The 26,486-nt window shown below is 41.2% G+C and overlaps 1 protein-coding gene across 3 annotated transcripts in view; it reads left to right on the top strand.

The window, feature by feature from the left end:
* Positions 1-26,486, top strand: part of ARAP3 (ArfGAP with RhoGAP domain, ankyrin repeat and PH domain 3) — a 345,521-nt gene that overhangs the window by 208,094 nt on the left and 110,941 nt on the right. For all 3 annotated transcript variants that reach the window (XM_082254616.1, XM_082254617.1, XM_082254615.1), the window contains exons 6-11: positions 8,083-8,346; positions 11,105-11,174; positions 15,355-15,475; positions 18,079-18,266; positions 21,361-21,467; positions 23,953-24,152. In XM_082254616.1, coding sequence (XP_082110742.1) covers positions 8,083-8,346; positions 11,105-11,174; positions 15,355-15,475; positions 18,079-18,266; positions 21,361-21,467; positions 23,953-24,152 — 950 coding nt within the window. The remainder of the gene's footprint in view (positions 1-8,082; positions 8,347-11,104; positions 11,175-15,354; positions 15,476-18,078; positions 18,267-21,360; positions 21,468-23,952; positions 24,153-26,486) is intronic.

The following is a 26,486-nucleotide window of genomic DNA, read 5'->3' as shown; positions in this document are numbered from 1 at the left end:
TCTTCAGGATCTAACCCTACATAGACAAAGACCTTAGGCTTGATGGGATACTCAGCTCTGTATCCTGCCCATGCTCAATTCAGCTTCTTCCTCTTCTTCTAACATAAGGATTGCCCAATACTTTTGGTACAGAGCATAGAGTTCTGCCACAGAGTATACTGGACTACCTGTATATATACAAACACTTATTATAGTCTAGAGCGAAGCCAGCACATGTGCACTACTAAGCAACCAATTGCCTAGCAGGAGGGGAAGTTGCTGCATAAAATTAGAGCAGCCTAAAAAAATTACAGATCTGTATGACCTGAGCTCTGTGTTTTCGAAGTTTTGTCATGGGGTGGGTGGAAGAGGGAATTTGGTGGTATTTTATTTACAATTTCAGCTTTAATGTAAGAATTCATTAAAGGAGTTGTAAAGTCAGAAGGTTTTTTTTATCTTAATGCATTCTATCCATTAAGATAAAAAGCCTCCTGTGTGCAGGAGCCACCCTAAGCCCCCCTAATACTTGTCTGAGGTCCCTCTAGCTCCAGCAATGTTGTAGGAATGCCTCAGCCTTCCAGAACTCACCTCCTCATTGGCTGAGACAGCAGCGCGGCACCATTGGCTCCTGCTGCTGTCAATCAAAGTCAGTCAGCCAATGAGAACAAAAAGGGGACGGGGCCGGGTTGCAGGTTGTCTGAATGGACACACAAAGCTGTGACTCGGCTCGGGTGCCCCCAAGCTGCTAGCTGTGGGGGCACCCAACAGGAGGGAGGGGCCAGAACAGCCAAGGAGGGACCTGAGAAGAGGAGGATCTGGGGTGCTCTTTGCAAACCACTGCAAAAGTTTGGTATGTTTAATTAAAAAAACAAGACTTTACAATCACATTAGGTTTTAACTAGGACTATTACTTGCAAGTATTTCTTGGAAATCCTTATTCTCTGTGTCCTCTGGAGGTGGCATTGTCCTCCACCTGACATTTACTTGGAAACAAGTCTTGATTTACTATTAGACAAAACTTGTGTCTATACATGGCAGAGATATATGGTTAGCTTTTTCCTGTACAGTTATCAGTTGCAAAAGTTTACCTATCCTTTAGTCACATTACACATTCTACCTTGTCACAATTTTTAAGCCAGGTAAGCACTGATAAAAACAATTGCTTTGGCTAAAAGAGGTGATATTTAGCAGGGATGTGTGCTTTTGGGTACCTTGAGGGTAAAGCTTGATTTCAAGCAGCAGTTCTGGTTAAAATGCACGTATTATAGTTGTTAAGACTAATATAGGATTGATATTTTGCTATGCATTAGCCAGGGTTGTTGGAATGATTAAAGTGGTTAAAAAGGCAAACAAAAAAAAGATGTTTTACTTACCTGCTCTGTGCAATGGTATTGCTCAGAGTGGTCTCTCACCGCCTCTTCTGGGGTCCCCCACCAGCACTTTCCTGTCCTCCTGTCCTTTGGTAAGAGGCTGCAACAGCGCTAAATCAAGAAAAAACTCAGGTAAGTGTTTTGGAAGATGAAGGGGATAAACTACTGGGACATTTTTTTAGCTTAATGCGGCGAATGCACTAAGGTAAAAAAAAAAAAAAAATGATTTCAAAACCACTTTAAGTGCTTTGCAAATTCTAAAACTTTTTGTTTTGTATTTATTATAAAAAAAAAAGTAAAAAAAAGACAACACTTTCATCTTACAAAAATGTATCCTACTCTCCATAAAACATCCAACACTTGTTACCATCCTATTATTTGCTGCAGAAACCTACACCACCTTCCATTACTTGACTGAGGATTCACAAACCTAATCATAAAACTTCAGTATAATATAGTGGGACATATGCTTCTGTACATTCTTTACTCAAGGGAACCTTTTTCAGTCAAAATATAATTTTCAAGATTTCTAAGAGTGCAATTATTATTAAATCCTTATCAGGACTTTGATTTAGGTCCAAAAACACAATTTTCTCAAAGCAAAATAAACTCCATTGTTAAAGTAGAACTATATTCAATTATGTTTTTTTTTAAAGGGAGTAAAGTAAAGGAGTAAAGGGGGTTATAACCCTTGACAGATTTTTTATTTATTTTTTTGCCATCTGTGTCCCATTGTTGAGATCTCCCTTCTTGTCGTGTTCCTACAAATTAAGGGAATTATTCGGAGACTCCCAGGTCACCAGAACTAGTGTTCGCATTGGAAGATTTCCCCTCTATTACTTTTCTGGGGACAACCCATAATTTGTGATTTTCTTTTAATTTCACTTTCAATGTTAGTGACAACAGGACAAATAGAGAGGAGGAGGGGTGCACAGACAGCAATAAAAACTAACAGCCGCTATAATCCCTCTCCACTTTATCCCAAACTAAAAACTGCCTTTAGTTATACTTAAATTTTTTTTCCCAAGCCACTCTGCTTACTTACTATATTTTCTAATCTACCCCCTTAACCCTACCTAGCCATGATGGAGCGCTCCAACCTCCCCTTTCTTCTCCATGACCATAGTCTCTCTTTTTCCCTTTCACACACCCCTTTCCTTCCTCCTTTCTCCATCTTTGACCTCTTTTAGTTTGAATTCCCTTTTTTGCTATAGGATCTACACCACGCAGGTTCTCTTACATCATCTTACATGCAGATAATTCCCCCAAATATGTTTTCCTCCAATAAACAGCTCGTGGTAGATACCGCATGGTTTCTTTAGTTGGGGTGTTGCTTTACAAGCTTTCCCCTAGATGGTAATGCCTATCTCCTTTTTTTTTGTATAATCTTTATTTAGAAATATTTACAAGTAACAATCAACAGTGAGATACAAGAAAAAGACAAACCAGGAGATTAGAGAGGGCATAAGGCACTCTTCTGAACAAAACAATGCTATAAAAATAGTAGCTGAAGTGCATCTAAACATGAAAAAGCCTCACCCATTAGCAGAGACCAAGCCCGGCTCAGACCAGTGCGGGAACAGGGCTCCCCAGGTCCGGGCATTCGGCCCCATTTGACCCATAGCTCCCCCTCCGTAGAGACAGGAGAGGGGAACCTCCACCCCCCAGGTATCAAAACAACCATAAAAGAAAAAGAAACTAATAGTACGGGCAAGTCAGGCCCACCACCTCAGGGTGAGCAGCAGCATAGTGCCCCAAGTTGAACACAATAAACTGAGACTGCTTCTGGAAGCTTATACAAAACCGAGATCAAATGCGGCTGCGGATCGCGGGTCGCCCACAGGCTTTTGAAGTCAGTGAGCTTGGTTTTGATCTGGGCTATCCGCCGCTCAGAGGCCACAAAATGCGTCAGTTGGCGGTCTCTCCAGAAATCAAAGGGAAAGCCACCATAGTGGTCCCTAAGAGATGCCAAGGGGACCAGGGCCCCACCAGACAGAAAACGGGACACCCAGTGCGACTGGCCCCTGTTCTCAGCTGGCACCCAGGGGGCGTATGCCAGGTTGCGACCCGCGACCGTTTTTTCAAAGGTAACTCACATTTTGGAGGAAGCCTGAAACCTCCAGTCCAGCAAATGTTGAAGAGCTATAGCCCGATAGTACTGGAGGACATCAGGCAGGCCAAGGCTGCCGCTTCTCTTAGACCTCTGTAACAGTTTAACAGCTATCCGAGGTCTCTTACCCCCCCCCCCTCCCCCATACAATTTTAAGAAAGAGACTCTTGAGTTCGGTAAAGAAGCGTCTGGGGAGGGGCACAGGGATCATCTGCAGGAGAAACAACACACGAGGGAGGACCGTCATTTTAAGAACATTAGTGCGGCCAACCCAGGTAAAAGAGGACCTATCCCAGGAGTCAAGATCCACCCTGATCTTCTGAAGTAGTGGGGCATAGTTACATGTGAACAAGGAGTCTAAGGACCTAGTAAGTTGTATGCCCAGGTATCTCATAGAAGAAACAGTCCACACGAAGGGAAAAGACCCCCTCAGTGCGAATGTCTTGGGTTGGGGTATAGTGATCGGTAAGATTTACGACTTGGAATAATTAATCTTAAAGTTTGAAACCTTACCATACGCCGAGAGTTCCGTCATCAGGTTAGGCAACGAGACAACCGGGTCCATCACATGGAACAGAATATCATCCGCATATGCGGAGAGCTTATGCTCTTTTGAGCCCACTTGGACCCCCTTAATTTCCGCGTTCGCCCTCACCCTTCGTAGCAGAGGTTCCAAGACCAGAGCAAATAAGAGGGGCGAGAGGGGACCGCCCTGTTGCGTGCCATTCTGGATGGGGAACGTCTCAGAGAGGCATCCATTGACCTTGACCTGAGTCAGAGGAGACGCGTAAAGCGCAGAGATCCAGCCTTACATATGGGGACCCAGGCCCAGCTTCCGCAAAACGGCCTGGAGAAAGTTCCAATCGACCCGATTGAAAGCTTTCTCAGCGTCAGTCGAAAGCAGCAAATACGGGGGCTGGGGGTCACGAGTACGAGCCCAGTGAATGAGGTGTAAGCACGGACAGAGTTGTCCCTGGCCTCCTAACCCATGACAAAACCCGTCTGATCCGGGTGTACAAATCCAAGGATCAAGCCTTCGAGTCAATTCGCCAGAATCTTAGCAAACAGCTTGAAGTCAGTGTTCAAGAGCGAGATCAGGTGATAGTTTTGCGGCTGGGTATGATCCTTCCCCTCCTTCGGGAGGACGGTAATGTGGGCTCTGGGAAGGCGGCCCTCCGAGGCCAGAACGTTGCGTGATGGGAGCCTCCAAGTCCACGCGTTTGTCGGGGGGATGTTGGGCAGGCCAGAAGAGGAGAGATAGTCATCAATCGCCTTACATTTTCGTGACAGCTCGCTCGCGTCCACTCCCGGGTCCAGATTATACAGTGCCGCATAATAGTCGCGGAACATAAACGCAAGTTTGGAATTAGGGTATACTGGGTCACCCGTGGGGGAGTGAAGCTTAGCGACATGCATTGCCATCAGGTGTTTCTGGAGGGCCCTAGCCAACATCCGACCACATTTATTGCCAAACTCGTAGTACTTATGGGCCATGTATCATAACCTGTGGTTAATCTTACGGTCTAGGAGTTTGGTAAACAGCGTACCCAATTCAGTCAGCCGGGCTAGTGCCGTTGGGCCAGAGTTAAGTTTATGCGCCAGTTCGGCGCTTTGCAAAGCAGTAAGGACATGCTGAAAATCTGCCTGTCTCTCCTTCTTAATTTTAGACCCCCAGGCAATAAAGGAGCCCCTAACCACGCTTTATGGCCCTCCCACACTAAGCCATCATCAACCTCCCCTGTAGCATTTTCAACGAAATAATGAGCCACCCTAGAGGACACCCACGGGTCGTCCAGGAGATTCTCATTGAGCCTCCAACCAGGGCTTGGCAGTCACCGACGGTAACGGGATGCGCAAGGTAACGGGCGCATGATCGGAGATAGAGATTTGCTCAATGGTACAATGGTAGAGTCCATCAGCAGGTCAAGGGTACCCTGGTCAACGTACAGTAGGTTAATCCTAGTATACAAGAAATGGGCAATTTGGGACTTTATGTGAGAACTGGCGAGCACTGCTCAGTGTCTCCATCCCTGTAAATGGTCAATTGAAAAGCAAGGGGGATAAATGAAGGTGTGTGAAAAACAGCTGGTCCCTAGTTTGAAATACTTACCCACCAGTCTGCTAACAAACCAAATAAACCTGTCTAACAATATAGGTTAAAAACAGGAGTTTAGTTAACACACATTTGCAAATGCATGCGGAAGCTGCAAGGCCAACAACAAGGCATCCTGTGTATCTTGCAGAACCTAACACTAAATAACACTGCTCAACCTGAGTGTCTTCACAAAAGGAAGGACATGCTGCTAATAGATGGATGGGAAACAGATGGGATTGGAGATCGCCCAATCCTCCCCCATCTGCTCCAATCCATGACTGGCAATGAAAAACGAATGGCTGTATAATAGCCATAGGGTGCAAACTAAATGTGATCAGCTGGGAAACACACACCCCCATCCCTTTAGTAAAGATGTTATAGGCAAATGGGGACTTTGAGTGAGACACCCGCATGTAAAGCAAGCGTCTCCATCCCTAGTAAGATACAAGAAATGGGCAATTTGGGACTTTATGTAAGAACTGTAGAGCACTGCTCAGTGTCTTCATCCCTGTAAATGGTCAATTGAAAAGCAAGGGGGATAAATGAAGGTGTGTGAAAAACAGCCGGTCCCTAGTTTGAAATACTTACCCACCAGTCTGCTAACAATCCAAATAAACCTGTCTAACAATATAGGTTAAAAACAGGAGTTTAGTTAACACATATTTGCAAATGTATGCGAAAGCTGCAAGGCCAACAACAAGGCATACTGTGTATCTTGCAGAACCTAACATTAAATAACACTGCTCAACCTAAGTGTCTGAGTGTCTTCCCAAAAGCAAGGACATGCTGCTAATACTAGGGACCGGCTGTTTTTCACACACCTTCATTTATCCGCCTTGCTTTTCAATCCTAGTATACACGTCGTGGACATTAGAATAGTAGCTATAATCACGTGCAGTAGCATGCAACTCTCGCCAACTGTCAACTAAGGTGTGGCTCTGGAGGGATTTGCGAAAGTGACGCAGGAAGGAATAAGAATGTGTCGAGCGGCAGGACGACGCATCCAAAGACGGGTCAGGACATAAGTTAAAATCCCCCCCCTAGTATAAAACGGCCCTCATGGAAACCGGCTAGCAGCTCCAGTACCTTGTCAAGAAAAGTTATCTGTTGGGAGTTGGGGGCATAAAGCATAGTGACTGTGTAGACCTGACCTGATATAGTACCCTTGAGAAACACAAAGCGGCCCTGGGGGTCAGATTGATGTGCTGACATCTGAAAAGGGCAGCTCTTGTGTATCGCAATGGCAGTACCCTGGGATTTAGGTGTCGGAGAGTAGCTCAGGTACCACTGGGGATACAGGTGCACCGGTAGCCTAGGGGTAGAGGTAACTGTAAAATGAGTCTCCTGCAGGAAGACCACCTACGCCCTAAGACGCTTCAACTGGAGCCACAGTCTACTGTGTTTATTGGGGGAGCAGAGGCCCTGGACATTGTAAGACACTACCTTAACCTCCGCCATGATATGGGAAAGAGAATTGCCAGAAAGAAAGCTACTGAAACGAGGAGCCAGGCGTGAACATCTCCAGACCTACATAAAAAAAAAAACGGCAGGAAGGAAAAGAGAAACATTAAAAAACATAATGAAGAACATGAAAAACATAAAACACAACATCCTGGAGATAAACTCTGGACTGTGGGACCAGGGACGGGCAGGAGCCCCCCCCCTGTGCCCACACAAAACAACATGGCTGACCCCGGCAGCCCCCCATTATGTGAGAGGCCACCCAGGCCAGACATGGTGCCCAAAAGAGGGCTAATACCCATAGGTAGTAATAAAAAGGGGCTAGGCCTACTAGGGAAACGTGTTCAGACACGAGAAGCAGAACCCAGCACAGTCCCAACATATCAAAGCATCAATTAACACACTCCAGAGTCCATAGAGAAACAAAAAAAGGGGGGGGGGGGGTACCGCCGATACCTTCAGTAAGCAGCGGGCCGCCAGTGGAAGGGCAGCGACAGAAGGCGGCAGACCCCGCTAGGACGCTGGGGTAGGAAAAAAGTCAAACAGCAGCTGGGCAAAGAGAAAGGGGAAAATTCCTGGTTGTTCCGGGTCCTCAGGCAGGACTGGTGCGAGAGTCAGGGTGTGCCGCCCCAGAGGGGTGCTTGCGGCCTCTAGAATCCTATTTGGTCCAGTCAGGGAGCCATGGGCCAGCAGCCGGCGGGAGCGCAATATTGGTGTCTTGGTGCCAGTCGGCCCAAGTCCACAGGGCCGAGATCCAAGAGACAGGAACCTGAGGAGCTCCATCCTTTTTTATAAGCTGAGATAGTGTAAAATATTTCTTGTGGTTTAAAACTAGGTTGTCAAAGTAGAATTTTATTAATTTTAGAAAGCCATAATGATGAAAATAAAGATTTTGTAAACAAATTACATGGATGGATATAGCTAAACGTACTGTAAATCTCATTACTACTAATATTCTTTTCCCCTACTCATCTTCCACTACCATGGATTAGTGCTTTTTATTGTAAACATTTTTTTTTCCCACAATTATATACACTTCTATAAATGAGTGTGTTTATTTATTATAGGAATACTGGTGATGCATCAAAGGAGAAGAGTGAGGTTGAAGATGGAAAAACACAGCGAATCACACAGATTGTACACAACGAGCAGGAAGGTTACTCCACTGTGGACTCTCCTGAGGAAAACAAAAGGTTCAGCCTCCCATCTCACCTGTACACAGATGAAATAACAGATGATATGACCATTTCACCCTACGCTAGTTTCACTTCCATGCATGACAAGTCAAGGCCAGTGCTAGTCGGGTGGCTGGATAAACTGTCCCCACAAGGGTAAGTAATGTTATCATGTTTAAAATAAGTTGTTGTGTGATTGATTATTCTATTTATATGCTGTTAGTTATTTATGATTTTATAACATTCTATTTTTACTAAAGAAAGGTCATATACGAAAGAAGAAAGATCCAAAAACGCATAAAGCGTTTATAAAAGTATATATTGAGAAAAGTAAAACCATTATTTGAATAAAATGATGGATAGGGATGCACTGATACCAGTTTTTTTAGAGCGAGTACGAGTACCGAGTGCTGGCCAATACCAATTACTGATATCTGAATGGGCTTAAATCGCATTGCAAAGAATCGCATGTGATTTGAACAGGGATATGGTGCGTTACCCTATCGAATCACAGGGGGTTGCCCGCACTGCTCTTCTGTGAACCCAGGCTGAAGTTACTATGACAAGCCTGGGTTCATCCAGGAGCAGTGGGGGAAACCGCATGTGATTCAGATAGAAATCACACAGCATTCCTGTTCAAATCGCATGCAATTTTTTGCAGTGCGATTTGAGCCCATTCATTTTATATGGTCTCAAATCACACTGCACCACACAAAAAGGTACTGGATTAATGTATCGCAGCGTTTGCACGAGTAAAAATACCCGGGCAATTGCTTAGTATCGATACCGGTATCTATATCAGTGCAACCCTAATGATGGATATTCTAAGTGTGAGAAGAGAAATATGAAATATTGCTTTGAAATATTTCACACTTTTTTTCAGCCAGCAGGTAAAGCTTTAGGTTCTTTTTCACATGTTTACAAGGTTTATCTTAGTCTGAACCTACATATATTTTTTTTGTTAAAGTGGAAGAAAAGCCTAACTATAACTATTCCTAAAAATGTTCCCTCCCCCTCCTCCTACCTATTCTGCCTACCCTGTTCAAAAAAAGATTTTTGTATTTACATATTTTTAATCCATTCCACTCTGGTCACGTGATCCTGCAGCTTCGGCTCCCCAGTGTAAAGGATTGCTAGCAACGGCTGTGAATTCCGGGAGCTATCACGTCACCTGTAGGCTCCCATGGCCCAGCCATTGTCGGCACTCCCTCCTCTCACCTGCAGCAGCAGCAGCTCCCTTACACTGGAAAGCTGGAGCTGCAAGATCCTGTGACCAGACCAGAGCTGAATAAAAATAGGTAAGTGCACATATCTTTTTTATACAGGGTGGACGGAATAGATAGGAGGGTAGGGGAGGAAACATTTTTAAAAATAATTATAGTTAGGCTTTCTTCCACTTTCTGTGCATGCATGCTACAAAGTGTGGTTTATTTTACTGAAGGTAAATAGGCTACTCACTTTGCAAGGGGATTTTCCCTAGAGCTTAGTTAATGTGGTACAAGCTCACTTTGCAAAGTATACCCAATCACATGCAAAGAATATAAAAAAGTAGCATGTTTGCTCGAACATGATTGGATGGTGGAAGTCAGCAGTGCCTTACCTCCATTCACTATGCTCAGGGGAAATTTTTCTTGCAAAGTGAACAGTTTTTTTGCCTTTAGTAAATCAACCCTAATGTGACACTTACAGGTATTTACTACTTCTCAGAGATATCACAGTACTCCCCCTGACAATGCTGTTATCTTCTTTCTCCTGATGGATGGTTCCATCTTTGTTCAGGCAACATTTAAAGTCAAAGTTGGGATGTTGGCTCATAGATAACACAATATACATCCTGATGCCTGAACAGGTCACGGGTGTGTTCACAGATGTCTGAGTCTGACAAGGCTTAGCCTCAGCTTTCACTTCACTTGACACAAAGTTACAGTTTCAGGCCCCTTTCACACGGGCTTTCCGATCCGGTCCGCCACTAAGTTTTTCAGGTCGAACTGATCGGATGCTCCATGCAGCCCTATAGAGCAGCAGAGACACCTCCACTGACACCCGCTGCTATCTGATCCGATCCTGTCCGTGAAATCCTGATGGATGGAAACCCTATTTTCCATCCGTCTGGAGGATGGGTTCGGTAAAGATCGAATGAAAACAGACAGGCGGTCTGTTTTTATCCGATCTCCCATACAGGAGAGTGGGGCTCTGACAGGTCCATCTCTGCAAAGTAAGCGGAGACTGACCTGTCATCCTCCTGCTTCATCGGGGATCGGCGGATCAATCACCACTGAGCAAAACAGAGTCCGTTGGGCGCACCAACCGTGTGAAAGGAGTCTTGCAGTCTGATTACTGAGGGAGAGAAAATTAAGAAAATGATTTCTCCTGCCTGCAGCAGACTGGTCACTTTTTTTCAGCCTAGGAAAATTCACTTAACTGAAGCTCAAGAACCGCGTTTACATCAGAATCCTCACTTTGGAAAAATACCCCTTTCTCTGCTCTATATAGCTCCTTTATTCAGTTACACATCTAGTTTTTTTTTTACATATGTCTATTTTTGGTGCAGGTAAAATTATGATGAATATCATAAAGTTAGGTCATCGCCACAATCAAAGAGGCTCAGCATATACTCTAATCAAATAATACCAAAGTTAGGGTATCAATATAATAGTACATTCCACTGGGGCGTTCTTGGCAAGCCCAGCTGAGCACAATGGAGATTCTATGAGTCCAAAAAATGCGAAGACAGGCGCATCGATAGAAACTGATCTAACCAGGGTTGCCAGATGCCCTTAAATTTGTGCTGAGTGTCTTCGAGTATTGCCGTGGGCTTTTCGTTTACCAATATTCCATGCACCTATCTCTGTACCTCCTCAAAGGTAGAAACCAGCCGTAAGATATAATGAGTGCCTTTTGCTATTTCTTGCAGGAACTATGTTTTCCAGAGAAGATTTGTAAAGTTTGATGGAAATAATCTAATGTACTTCAGTAATGATAAGGTAAATGGCTCATTTGCTGTTCAGTTTTTATGTGACCTTTCACATGGAGAAATAGAAGGCGTGATGGCGCTCGTGGTAGTAGTCATATCATAACAAAGTAAACTATGTGATGCAAATTAGACTGTGACTTGTTTGATACTCTTTGACTTATCTATGCACACAAATTGATGCATATGTACGTAATAGACATATCACATACACATCTTGCACTTAGCACCCTCTTGGCACCATTTGCTCTGTGGTAAACAGAAGTGGACCCATATATATATATATATATATATATATATATATATATATATATATATATATATGTCTTTTTTTATTTTTTTTTACGCCTTATCAATGTTGAGATAACTCCCTTTTCTTACTGGCTCTATAACACTTACTCATCACCATTAGCATTATCTGGTCTTGGTGTTAAACAGTTTCCCATCCAAGGTTTGAGAACTTCAGTTCAGTTTACTTCATCTTAAATCCATACAATGATATTTCCATTTGTTTTTTGGTTTCAGTCTTTTTTAACTGCCCACTGACATTAGTGTGTGGTACTTGAACCCCCATCATAATGGGCCAGCAAACAGTATATAAACACAATCCAGCAGTCTTTATTGTCCTATACAAATGTCTGTTTTCTTTTTCAAACATTATGTTTTCTTCTTTCTTTAACCTTGCCTCTATCTTCTGTTTTCCCTTGCCATGCCATAGGAACTGGAAACAAGGTAACTTTATGGGGATGTCACTGGTGCTAAAATACTAATTTCCTAAATTCCAGACTGACATTTGTAAGCAGTAAACTTGATGCTTTTGTATGTGCGTATTCTACATGTGTGCCAACAGCCTGCAATTCAGTAATGCGGCAGGAGGTCAACCAAATTTTAAGATATTAAAGACCAATTTTGCCAGGGTGCATATGAAGAACGAGTCAAAAAGTAAAAGAGGGAGGGTCTGGGCACACTGCTATGATGCATTAGAAGACACCCAGAGTTTCTTTATTTTGGTTTTGCTTTTATTACCCTTAGATAATCCATAGGTCCAAAGGCATTGTACTATGTTGATTTTGGCCCATTCTTCAGGTCGACAGCAATGCTTTGCTTTCTCCAAACTCCCCTACCTGAATTTTGGCCAGAAAAATCGCCTTTCACAGAAAAAGTTGGAGGTGGAGCCAAGTTGGAAAGCAGGTCAAATTATGCGCATAAATAACCCTAGGATTTGAGGACCTAGGTCCTAGGAGAACTTATTAGGGGAACTAACAAAGGTGTTGTAGAATATTAGAACTAGTAAAATAAACTATAACACTAGCAGCGCTAAAAAAGAAACAAACTGTTGTGTAAAACAAAGTCCTTGGCAGCTAATGTGATATACTAGCATATAGTCCATACAGTGATTAATCAGGCAAAATCCATCCACCAGGGTAGGGGAGTGAAGGGTCTTGACTGTTCTACCAAGCTTCCACCACACTGCGGTGCTCCCCCCCTTGAATGGAACACTCACCAGAAAGCGGTGAACAAAAAGCCTTCAAATATATCCACCACTCAACGGGTATAGGGATCACTGCTGGGCATCACCTAGCTCCTTCCTCCTCCAATTTTCCTCCGTTCAAAGCACATGCAATTGAACAAAGTGGGGGAAAACAATAGTGTAATTCCGCTAAAATTTATTGAAAAACAACACAAAATTACAGCCCCTCTCCCCTCCAGATGTCTACTTACAGGAGGGCAATGGAGTGAAGGCATACAGATAAAAATATGCACACCGGATGGTCATCACAGGCAATTCCTGCAGCCTAATAGGAACCCTAGAGGACGTCCTGTGTGTGATAATAAGCGACCGCGCACATCAGCTCTGACGTTTCGTCTTCTCGACTTCTTCTGAGAGCCCTGAGAGACATCTGAAGGGGAGAGGGGCTGTAATTTTGTGTTGTTTTTCAATAAATTTTAGCGGAATTACACTATTGTTTGCCCCCACTTTGTTCAATTGCATGTGCTTTGAACGGAGGAAAATTGGAAGAGGAAGGAGCTAGGTAATGCCCAGCAGTGATCCCTATACCCGTCGAGTGGTGGATATATTTGAAGGCTTTTTGTTCACCGCTTTCTGGTGAGTGTTCCATTCAAGGGGGGAGCACCGCAGTGTGGTGGAAGCTTGGTAGAACAGTAAAGACCCTTCACTCCCCTACCCTGGTGGATGGATTTTGCCTGATTAATCACTGTATGGACTATATGCTAGTATATCACATGAGCTGCCAAGGACTTTGTTTTACACAACAGTTCGTTTCTTTTTTTTGCTAGTGTTATAGTTTATTTTACTAGTTCTAATATTCTACAACACCTTTGTTAGTATCTATTTCTGTATAGCAGCTGCTTTGAGACTTTACGTCTTCTTAACACATTTTATTTCATTACTGTTGCCATCTATCCATTTTAGTATTGTGCGGGGAGTGAGTTATTTTATGAGACTAGTACTCTTGTCATACATATTTTGACTCTTTTGTTTGCATTATTAGGGGAACTAAAGAAAGGCATGGGTACTTGGAACTGCCTATTTATTTTCTTCAGCAGCCCAGTGATAGGGCACATCTAACTTCAGATTTCCCTTAAAAATTAAATAAATGGCTGTTGGGAGCTGGTGTAATTGCTTTGTTTAATTACAAATTACTGCTGAGAATGGTCATTTTACAAGGGAACACACAAGCAAATAACATTTTTAAATGTTAGATCTACAGATGTATCAAAAGACCTAAAAAAGCTTGTGTTTTTTTTTTTTTTTTTTTGGGGAAAAAAAAAAATAAAGCTTGTGTTTTAAAGACATTTGCAGGGAAATTGAAGACAGTCTATTTACAGTTTTGCCTATAGAACAGAATTTATCAAATGATAAAATTCAATAAAATTCAATTGGAGCTTTAGGAGATGTTTTACTAACCAACCAGTCTTTGTTTGCGCGAATAATAGTATGATCAAACAACAATAATCTGTAAATTTGTGTATTCAAAATGTATGTAAACCTTAATAATGAACTTTTGGCTTGCCCCCTTTTGGTCTGGTAAATACCACTGAAAGTGTTTTGTTGTTTATGTTAAATGCAAAAAAAATAACAAAATGTTAAACTTGTAAAATGTATGAAGATTGCAGATGACCTTATGGAGAAGGGGAGGTGTTCTGTAGTCCAACATACTTTCCATACCAGAGTACAGTGAGCTACAATTGTTACCTTAGGACAGAAAGTGTGTTACTGGCAGGGTTGACAGGTGAAAATCTAGGAAAAAAAGCAGGAAAGAAAAAGAAAATGCAGCCCCACATCTAAGAACTAATAAGCTGTAATATCTTACATTTATGTTCTTGGGTTTAGATACACTTTAAAAACTTTAAACATGTTTGACCTGTTCAATTAAAGAGGTATTAAGCTCCCAAAACAAACATATATTACATTATATTGCGGTTCACCAATTTTTAGATGTAATGACTGCATTTGTTTTCTTTTTAGGCTTTCTTTTTTTCTATTTTCATCTGGTGATCCAACCAGTAAGTCTGTTGTTTTTCAAAAGAACACGTTCTCTTGCAGTCACAGGGATGAGACAAACCATTTAACATTGACAGGGGTGCTTACAATGGTCAGCTTTTATTTATTTGTGTAAAACCTTAATCCCAAAAGGAAAAAACATTGCCTTAACTGCTTATAATGTGTTAGCTGGAACTTGGCTTCAATGTGTTCGTTTTTTTTAAATCTGCTAGTACATCTAACACACCCCTTCCCTCAGACTGACAATGCTGCTGTCAAAAGGCACCCCTGTGCTCCTTTATCCAGAACGGGGGCACTCTAATATAGGGGGTGTGTTACTGGCCAGATTACAAGGTGAAAACAGAGGGAATAAAGACTAAAACAAGAAAACTAACTTCTTACTGCCTTGTGATTTGTTGATTACTGGCTAAAAGCAAAAAAAAAAAAAAAAAAAAGGCTAGATACTTTCAGACTTCACAGAGACTCTGACTGATAGATTTAGGGAGTAAATTATGTTGGCTAGATTGGATTATTGGCATATGCCATACACCACTCCTTGAACATGCATCCTGATGATGGTGGGAATAAAGTTTGAATTGTTTTTTATCATTAGACTGCTGTCCCAAATCTATAGCTTGTGTTTGGTACAAGGAGGAATTTCTATTGACTCTCTTCTTTCATATCTTAGGACATGTATTCTAAAGGTGTGATTCCACTGGCCTCCATTGAAATGGCTCGCTCAACAAAGGAAAACAAATTTGAAGTGGTCACCAAACACAGAATTTTTGTCTTCCGAGCTGAGTGTGAAGGTATGCTAAAGTATTTTTACACTCTAGGATGCATCAATTTGGTGGTTAGCATAATGCTCTTGCAGAGGCTAAGCTCTGAAAGACCATTACATAAGGTTTCATTCAATTAGGTTTACTCTAACATTTCACAAATGAAACAAAATAAAGGGAAAAGAGAGGACTTTAAGATGCCAAACATAACCCCTAATGAAACTCAGTAAAATCAATAAAGATTATTGACATCATTATTAGTTACAAAGAATATTATAAAATCACAGTATTATCATATTGGTAATCCCTGAAAGAGCGCTAATCATGCCTGGCCCTAACTATCAAGGAAAGATAATACATAAATATTCATAAGGTTTTAACATTATGTCACATATAGCCAGAATGCAGGATTATGGTCATGTGCTTCAACGCGTTTTGCCTTTCAATTGCTTCATCAAGAGACCAAGTATATGACCATAATATGCCATTGTAGGCACTACAACCAGGTAGGGAATACCTCAGATCACCCAGGATCAGGACAAGCACATTGGTCAGTGGACAAGAGTATAGGACTCCTCTTAAGCAGCCAAAACCATACAGCTATGTGGTAGATAGGATCCCCCCTATTCCAAAGAATGGGCCTTTTTATAATATATATTTAATAAGAGTCAAAGCGGTATGCTTAAGCTCAGGTGCTATTTGTATCTTCTGCCGGTCTAGCAGGAAACAAGTGTCCCCAGCTGAGCTCCAAAACAATCCAGCCCCCATTCTTTGGACTACGGGGGTTTCCTATCCACCACAGACAGTAATTAAACACTCTTAGAAGAGGAGAGGGCTATGACGTGCAAGGAAATAGAGAGCTGTGCTAAAGGAATCGAGTCACATTGCAAGTCATTTCAAAAGTCATTAATGGAATTGAAACATTTTGTAAGTAGGCTTTTAAAAGTACTTGATGTTTCTGTGATTTTACAAACAATTTATTTCAAACTTGGTGATAGGATTTCTATAAAATATGGAAATAAAACTCACATATAAAATCTTTCCCACTTTCAAAAGAAAACATGGCCGTAAATAGCTTGCTTCCAATTTAACAGCCCTGTGCTACACTTGGGTGAAAATTGAGAGCTCCTACGCACATGTAGAGGACTGTTGACATTTGTGCTGTAGAACTTTTTCCCTCTCCACCATTGTGAATTAAACTTTAAAGTATACCTGCCTGGCAAAGCATCAAGTTAACTTTGCCCCATTCATCTGCTAAATGCCAAGGAAGCACCTGATACTTTCTGGTATGCAGCAGTATGTGCTTCACTGCCCATGCGCTCATAAGCCATTGCTAGTGCTTGGTGATTTTTCCCAGTACTTTTACAGGAGGGCATTGAGGGAGCCATTAGTACAATGTAAGCTCAAACTATCAGCTTGGAGTTTACATAGGCCAATGAATAAAGGACATATAATCTGATGATGAACCAGAACAGAAAACAGTGATGTACAACAGCTATGAAAAACTGGAGCTTTAACTTTTATTTTGACTGGAGTGTACCTTTAATAGCCAGGAACACTAGATATATTGAACTTTAGGAACTGTCTCCTGAAACCTTCCAACAGTAGATCTCAGTGGCTTCCTGACTTATACTGCATTAAAGTAGGACTTCCTGTTCTGGGGAGCAGGATGTCTGGATGTCATTCAAAGAAACGTTTTTCCTTAGTGTAAGCAGATGACAGGGTATTGTTTTAGGCTAACAATTGCTTTGTCCCCAATATTCTATTTCTGAAACATTTGTTTTAACTTTGTCATTTATACTTATATGTTGAAGTCTCCTTTATAGAGTCATATCATACCTTAAAGCAGTTTTAGCAAGGAAACAACTAAAGTACACAGATTTCAATTATTTGCAGAAAGATTCCTGATATATTGATATAAATTAAATACCCATACATGACATATTTGGCTTTATTACATCTAACAATAAGATAATAAAAATAGTTATAATAATTACAATAATGCCTAGTGCACACGTACAGAAAATAGAAGAAAAATTCCGCTTTTGAAGGTATCGTACGACAATCTGATCGTTAGTACACAGCTTTTGAGAGCCGAATATGACAGTTCATACTAAATTATCCTAAGGGACAAGTACGAAAATTTCTCTCCTATGATACCAGAACATACATTATTAATTTAATCCGTACAGTATTCGAACAAAGAAAATTGAAAGGCCATGCTCGGAAACAACAGAATTCATTAAAATACAATACAACACATTACATCACTTCCGAAGTTGTGCGAGAATTATCGTAACTTAAGTAACCTCTTCAATTTCGTAATGAGACTAGCATGCAAAAAAAATTTAAAAATGGACGATCATTCATCCAATATCCTCATCGTGTGTATGAGGCCTAACAATAATAATGTAATTTTATGGGTAACAGATGTCTGCCTGTGCTGTAAAATTGCAAGAAAACATGGGTATAAAACTTGTGGGTTATTAGCATCCGTCAATGTGGTCATCATATCACATTTGGTTAATAGATGTGGACTTTTTTTTGTACAAACACGTCTAAAATTAGGTGAAATATTGTTATTGACTTTTTACAAAAATGATTTTAAGAAATAATGTAACCTATGTCAATAGCTCAAAGGAGTGAATGGTGCTCAACGATCCAAAACAAGGTGAAAGAACAGCGCATGTTTAATCCTCGTTCACGCTCAAGCTGTCTTCTCTTCGGTCAGAAATTTGGCTATCTGGAACTCAAAGGTTATAAGTCAAAAATCTATGCCGTTCTCACCACAGATCAACTATGGATTCATAAGAATGAACAGGTAAGCAATACAAGATGAGGTGCTCTTTTATCTATAAGTCAAATTCCAGGCTAGAGCTAGCTAAGCTTAAAACGGCTCCCATCCACCTTCTACCTCTTAAACTAACTACCCTGTAAAAAGAGGATGCATATCCTTACCTATTTCCAGGTTGCTCTGTTCCAAACACATGATCTCTCCAATGGCTGGCTTCAGGGGAGAGACTGACAACGGAGGGAATGCAAGGGAAGTGATGTCACTTATAGGCTTATTATAGGGCATCTGTCGTCGCTTTTCCCATCTCTCCCCTGAAGACCAGACCTGACCTCCCTGAGACTAGCCAAATATATTCATCTTCCTTTTACAGGGTTATTAGTATAGGTGTTAGAAGGAGGGTGGGAGCTGTTATAAGCTTAGTTAATCCTAGCCTGGAATTCCACTTTAAGCCAAAAGAAGGAAGTGGCTGGAACTCCTGACAAGTTTGACACAATGAGAAATGAGAGGCAGTCTCTCCAAAGTAACTTCTCCTAATTGCCATTGTAACAAGTGTCCCCCTTTAAGATATTGCTGACTCAATGCCAATTCAGAATGTCAGCTTTTTGCTTGTTTTCAGTACTGGTGACAATGGGCATCAGGACAGAGAGAGAGGGTTTATCTCCCCATCAAGAAAGCAAAAAACTTGACCTGACTTGAGGTTCTAAACATACCTTACTCTATAAAAATAAAAAAAAAGGCTTTACATTTAGTTTAAGGGTGACAGGTGTTTTACTGCATTTTAAAATTCCTGTCACTGCAAGGACACACAGAAAACAATTGTTTTATGTGTGTCCAATTCATACTGTTATGGAGCCTGGAGCTACACTAAAATGCAAACATGCAGCATTTTATCACAGCATGCTGTACAGAATTGCATGGCACTGTACAACAGCGCACTGCATCGTGCTGCTGTACAGCGACATGAATGAAGTGTGCTTTTGTACACTTCAAATAAAGTTTGTACAACAAATCAGGCACCACACTGCCCCCAATTGCAGTCAGGAATGGACAGCTGCAGCTGTAGCCTTGGCTAAGGTAAGGAGAGGGCATGTTTGGGTAGCCTAGCATGAACAATAGCAGTTGGACAAGATTATTTATCCTGTTCAGTAATTTTGTATTCTGAGGAAGACTGTTCATGGTTGTTAAGACCTGCCATATAGACAATAAATGTAAAGACAGGAAAATTTCCATCTGTTATCTTTTGAGCACCTTAATAGACACCATAGGCTATTTTAAAAACAACATCAATTACACAACTTACATATTTGTTTACTCAACCCTTAAGCATATTACGTAAGAATTGTGACATCTTATTATTTTCTTGGTAACAAAAAAGGAAGCAAACATTTCCTTTTCATAGATAAAACTAAAGTAACGCTAGGGCGAGTGAGGCTAAATGGCGATAACTTGTATTTAGAAAGTTTTAGTTCTGTGAGCACAGTGACAGTTGTGCATTGTCTGTGTAGCAAACTAAGGACAGATTATTGGATATTCTTTCCAACTTCCAAAGGATTTATTATTTCTATCCATCCAGTTTTGTGATTTACACAGACCTTCCATGCAGCACAGTCAGAAGGGTTACACCTCTTTCTCTATTACACTTATAGACTGTAGAAAGGATATATCATTGTCCTTTGTCCACTCCCAGCATGGTGATGGGACATGGCAAGAACTGGAGACCAATAATGGCATCATCTGCTCACTTTGCTTTCTTGTGTTATCAGCATATTCCATTTCAATACATTTGCATGCATCACACCTAATTGGTTCCCAGTCCTGTCCCTCTCTCTCCAAGGCTGAGTACTGCTATATAGCTGATTGCAAGAGAATGATACTAAGTTTATTTCAGGTTCCTAAATTGGTTGTAAACCCTTAAATTACCCTTGAAGTTACTAGCCTCAGGTAATACACAAGGATTAAACAAATCCTCCTACATAAGTTGTACATGTTTATCGACAGCTGCCCCCCCCCCCCCCCCACATCCATTCAAAGTGCAAACTTTTCACAGGATCTCTCAGCTCTGAAAAGCAGGGGGTGGGTAGCTGAAGTGAGGAGAGCTCTAAGAGCTGATTGGAGGGAAGGGACACACCCCCTTCACATAGCCCACAGGAACAGAGCTGAGGCTGTCAATCAGCTGGGGGTCCCTCCCCTGTCACCATTTTTCTCTTGGTGTCAGGAAAACTTGTCAAAAGTGATGCATGCGGATGGATTGCAGAGGAACAAAGCAGCAGAGAGAAATTACATTTAGTTCTCTGGATTGAAGCAAGTATGTCCTGCAGAGGGATGTGCTTTGTTCATATTTCATGTCTGAGCTTTACAACCACTTTAAAATACTTGTACTTATTTATTAATTAAAACTTAGTGGCAGTAGATTGTGTCTTTAATCTCCTGGGGTTCAGCTTCAGTGTGTTTTAATATACAGTAGTTTATTTTGAGGGAAACGAGAACAAGAAAGTTGGATTGGACATACTGTAGCAAACCACATCTATACAGCAGGGAACAACACTTCCAGAGCCCCACTACCTCAGAACTGGTTCTAAGTTCAACACCAGTTCTGGTGATATCCCCCCTGTTTCACCATTTACATACCAGAATAGCTCTACAGAGCTCATATACCTCCTAAAGTATTAAAAAAATAAACTAGAGTATTATTGTGAATATTAGGACTCATGCATACAGGCCATTTGCATTTCTCCTCTGAATGCAAGAACTGCTGGCAGACAGGAGGAAATCTGGTAAAATAAAAAAACACACCTAAAGCAGCATATTGCATATTGCACATTGATGGAGCATTGATTGATTCCTTTGACCAGAATATTAGTTTATTTTGGCCATTGAAATGCTGAAACACGCCTAGTTGTTTAGGCACATCAACCATTTTTTCTGCTCAAAAGATCCCATGTGCATGGATACATAGGCTAACATCAAGGTGCTTTTATAGGCTTCAAAAAAAAAAGTCTATAACAGAGGCATTTTTCAAGCCCTGAGTGCATGAGGCTTTAAAGATTAAAAAATAATTGGGTCTGATATCATTTGACTGTTATACATTAGCTATGCAATGATTATCTATTCCTCCTGGCAGTTTTTCAAAATGGGCATCGGGATGTTTATAATCGATATGAATGGCTCTACTATCCGAGATCCAAGGAACAAGACCTTTGAGTTGATCACACCACATAAAACTTTCAGGTAAACACATTAACTTTCGTTAACTTGCATGTTTATTGTGATTTACATAAAAGGATAAGCTTACTGATAGACAATGAGAGCCCTCCTAAAAATGCCTAGTACACACCAGAGCGGTCAAAGCCACTGTACTAACAATACGATGTTAGTAGAGCAGTCTCCCCTGCTGTTCTATTGTGTTCTGACAGGAGGACGGCCCCCCCGCTCACTCCTCATTGGCTGTGTCTTAGCCAATGAGGATGGAGAGACCCAGGAGAGCCGCTGCTCTCGTGCACATCACTGGATCGAGATGGGGCTTGGGTAAGTATTGAATGGGGAGGGGGAGCTGGAGGGGAATGTACACAAAAGGTTTTTTACGCTTATGAATAGAATGCATGAAGGTAAAAAACTTTCAGCCTTTACAACCATTTTAAAGCTGATCTAGACTCTAGAAGATAAGAGAGCATACAGTCAAGGTCCAACTGGTTGGTGGTGGTGATTTTTTCCAGTGGTTTGAATTGTCTTTTAATAAAAATGTTTTCTAATTTTTGCAATACAGTGCTGCTTGGTGTCAGATCATCTGGCTGCTTTTCTGTGAAACATCTTGTCTATTGTTGATTGAGTAGTTTTCCTGTCAAGAGACCCACCCTCTAGGGTTGGTTTACTAATCAACACTGGTGAATCAATGGGGTTAATTTACTAAAATTGGAGAGTGCAGAATATGGTGTAGCTCTGCACAGAAACCAATCAGCTTCCAGCTTTTTTTTTTAATGCTTAATTTAAGAAACTGAAGTTAGAAGCTGATTGGTTACCATGCACAGCTGCACCAGATGTTGAACTCTCCAGTTTTAATAAATCAACCGCAGTGTGTCTTGCTTTTCAGGTATTAGGGGTTATCCTTCATCTCGTGCTTTTCTTATTTTCATACTTTTGCTTTCCTAAGATCCAACTGCTCCAAGGGCCATCCTTTCAAACCAGTACTTCCTTAAACATAATTAGTCACTTTGGGCAGTTGTTCATGCTTAGATAGTTGAGATGGGAGCAAGGAGTTAAAAAGAGCAACATTTTTAACATGTGCCATTGATAGTCTCCTCAACCAATAGGGTTTGCAGTTTCCTCATAATCATTAGCACATTATTAGATCTGGCTAATTTTGACTGTTATCTTGTGTCTATGGGCACATTGGAAACCCCCTTGTGTATGTCTGCATCCAATACAGCAGAATTGGAAAGTGGCAGCCACAAATTAAATGTATAACTTACAGAGGAAAGTGCACATGGCTGGCTGGGCCTTTTCACTGCAAGTGGACAATACTAAAATTCTCCAACCCCTATTATGAGCATTATATTATTATTAAATTATAATCTACATTCTTTGAACCTATAGAGAGAAAAGAGCCAGATTAGGCAACAGTTTCATGTGTGAAAAAAATCCTGCTTCGAATCCTTAGTATACAGTACTTCAGAACCTTAGCATGTGTGACTGCAAAGGACTCATAGTAGCTAAGCTTATACAAACTCAGAAACACAAAATCTAGCAAATTGCAGTTTAGCCATCCTTAGATGTGATGTCTTCATATATTTTTATTTCTTCGGGCTTTCGGGTGTTAATGTTGCCTATAACACACTTCCTGTCCTAAGGTGACAACGCTCACTCACTTTACTGTATCTAACTGTTTTGAAGGTGTTTTGTAGTATATACAAGATAGGGGGAAAGATTGATAACATTGTTTAGGATTTCAATTCAGTGCACAAGAAGTTACAAGGACACTGTTTTTTCTACAGTATCAACAGGTATTTTTCTGTACTTGCCGAAAATGGAATGAGAATGAGAAGCTGCAGTAAAGAGGGGAGAGAATCTGGATATTGGGGCCAATTTAGAGAGATTTCAGTTGCTGCCCCAGTGACAATAGTATTGTCAAAGAGGGAGTGAAAGAAAATCTGATTAAATATTAAACATTAAAAGCTGACTGGGGTTATAGGGGTTAATTTACTAAAAGCAATATACTGTGCACTTTTGCAAGTGCAGTTGCTTCAGAGCTTAGTAAATGCGGGAGAACTCTGCTGACTTCCATCATCCAATCATGTGCAAGCAAAATATCTTTTACATTTTTCCTTGCATGTGATTGGGTATTCTTTGTAAAGTAAAGCTTCACCTAATTTACTAAGATTTGGAGCAACTGCACTTGCAAAAGTGCACAGTCTATTTGCCGTTAGTAAATCAGCCCCATAGTCTTTCCTGCTCTATGAAATAAAAGTTCCTATTTCTGTCAGAGATTTTCCTTCACTTTCTACCTAGTGAAAATGTTGTCACCAGGACAGGAAGTGTGTGTAATTGTCTCGAATAAAGCCCTAGACAGCAATAAAAACCAGTCAGGGGTTATATTCTTACTGCATCTAAAACAAAAAAACAAAAACTTGGTGTAGGCATACTGGTTGCTTGGATCCTAAAATTAATATTATTATTTTATATAAGATATTTTCTTTCACAAAATGCCATTGTTTCTCAGTTTCACTGCAGAGTCAGAGAGGGAGAAGAAGGAATGGATGGAAGCCCTGTTGGAGTGTATATCTGAGTCCCTGTCAGACTATGAGGTTGCTGAGAAGATCTGGTCAAATAAAGCCAACAAGTCATGTGCAGACTGCCGAGCATGCAACCCGGACTGGGCCTCCATTAACCTGTGTGTAATTATATGCAAGCAGTGTGCAGGTGGGTTTTAGTAATCAAATCATACAAAGTGTCTTATGTATTCCTAAACAGTATATGTTCCATATAAATATGTCTAAACCATAAGCTGTTGTTGTGAAGCTGTGTCTTAGTATTTTGTGGCTGCTGCTTATCAACATCCAGCAGCTAAGTGCACCCTGTCCTGTGCCAATCCCAAGGAAGCATTTGTGCGTGCACGCTCCCAGACATAGGACTACATCCTAGTGTCCTAACGATGCCTGTGCCCTTACACACAGGCATACCAAAAGTGAAGGACACCACAGCCCTGCTTCTGTACCACCACCCTTCAAATAAACATGTGCGGGTTATTCTGTCAACACTACAACAGAAGTCCTACCAATACTGCCTCCTGTCTGTGACTGACAGCTCTTGTTGTATCGGAAGCACAGATAAGGTGCAATGGGCGCTTTTGGAAGGGTGGTAAATGGGCCTGCCTGGGAGGTTGATTTCTTCAGCTGACAGGGCAAGTCATTTCCCTCATGTCAGCTTGCTTAAATAAACTGCAAAGGCTGCTGGGACATGTAGTCCTGAAAGAAGGGTGATTTAGTATGTGGGGGTGCACTCCCCCAGATGGAAGTTACGTGAGCTCTGAAATAAGATCAATGAAGATACAGACTAAACAGAATGTAACAAACTTTTTTCATTTTTATGCTCATTTTTATTTTTGAGATATTAACCTCTTAGCATTGGCTGTATACATATATGTGGCAGCATAGAGTTGTGCTGCCACATTCAGTATATGTGGCTATGTTTTGTGCTCGGAGCTCACTGAAATTAATGCTTCTAGCCCTGTTACCACACTGTCACTGACAGCTCCTGGTCACACAGTGATGATTGGGAGAAGGTAGAAGAGGCTGCCAATTGTGATCATTGTGACAACGATCACATGATCAGGAAAGCCTTGGGGATAAAATAAGATATTCCAAATGCTGAAATTTTTCAAATTGAGTGCTTAGTGGGAGGTTCAACCTTTACTATATTACATGTTCAGATCAAGTGTTGTAACTGCAATTTTAGCATAACTTTAGATTTATAACTCTGTGGCTGTGTTTCACAATAGATAAAATGTAGTGTAGTAGAACTAAGAACATACCAGAAACACTGCAATCTTAAAAAACAATACAGTATACTGTATACCTGTACACCTGCTTAATTGTGCAATTATTAGACAATCGTGTAGCAGTAGGGCAGTGAATGCAATAATGCAGATTCAGGTCAGTTAAAATGCATATAAACAAACATTTTTTAGTTTTGAATGGTAGTGAGGCGTTTGAACCTCTGTCAGGTTTTAATTACTGTCAGTGCCCCTGCAGAGGAGAGTTAGTATCCCTGTTTGTCTTGATAACCACTTTCTCCAGAAAACATTAATGTTTGCTTCAAATATTGGAAAAAATATGATCTCAGTGATTTTGACTGTGCTATGATTGTTGGTGCCAGGAAGAGTAGTTTGAGAAGTTCTGGAACTGCTGATCTGGAATTTTCACGCACAACAGTCTCTAGAATTTGCTCAGGATGGTGTCAAAAGATTCCAGTGAGCATCAGGTCTGTGGACAGAAATCCCTGGTTGGTAGGAGATATTGGAGGAGAATGAGCAGACTTTTGAGTTTTGAGCTAACAGAGTTATGGTAACTCAGATGAGCACTCTTTACAACTGCAGTGAGCAGAAAACATTTCACATTTAACAACAATTCAAACCTTGAGGTGTATGGGCTACAACATCAGAACATCACTTTGGGTTGTCCTACTGTCAGTCAAGAACAGACAACTGAGGCTGCAGTTTGCACATGCTCAGCAAAACTGGACAGTTGAAGACTGGAAAAATGCTGCCTGCTCGGGTAAATCTCAGTTTCTGTAGAGACCCCATAATGGTAGGTCAGTCACTAGGTCTTATTTAATAGGGCTAGGTTCACACTGTTGAGGGTGTGGGAATGCACGTAAATGGCACAAGTTACAGCACCTGCAGGTGCAGGTTGCCATTAATTATAATTGACACCATCAGGCATCTGAAAATGAAACACGTGCAAAAGCACCATGCAGTTTTTCCTGAGGCTGCAGATACAGCAGCCCATTTAAAAGAATAGGCTGCTGTGCCCATGCAAACGTTTCACGCAGAGAATGCATGGATGTGAAGCTACTAGCCTAAAACTCCTTTTAGGATGTAGTAGAATGGAGATTCATGGCATGAATGTGCAGCTGACAAATCTGGAGAAACTGAATGATGCAGGATTGTCAACATAGACCAGAATCTCAAAGGATCTTTTGTGAAATAGGATAAGGGATTAAGTCTGCTTTTAAAGCAAATAGAGGCCCTACTCA

This window comes from Pelophylax lessonae (genome assembly GCF_965119305.1).
Source record: "Pelophylax lessonae genome assembly, chromosome: 4".
Lineage (NCBI taxonomy): Eukaryota > Metazoa > Chordata > Amphibia > Anura > Ranidae > Pelophylax > Pelophylax lessonae.
This window is presented reverse-complemented; position numbering and strand designations above follow the sequence as displayed.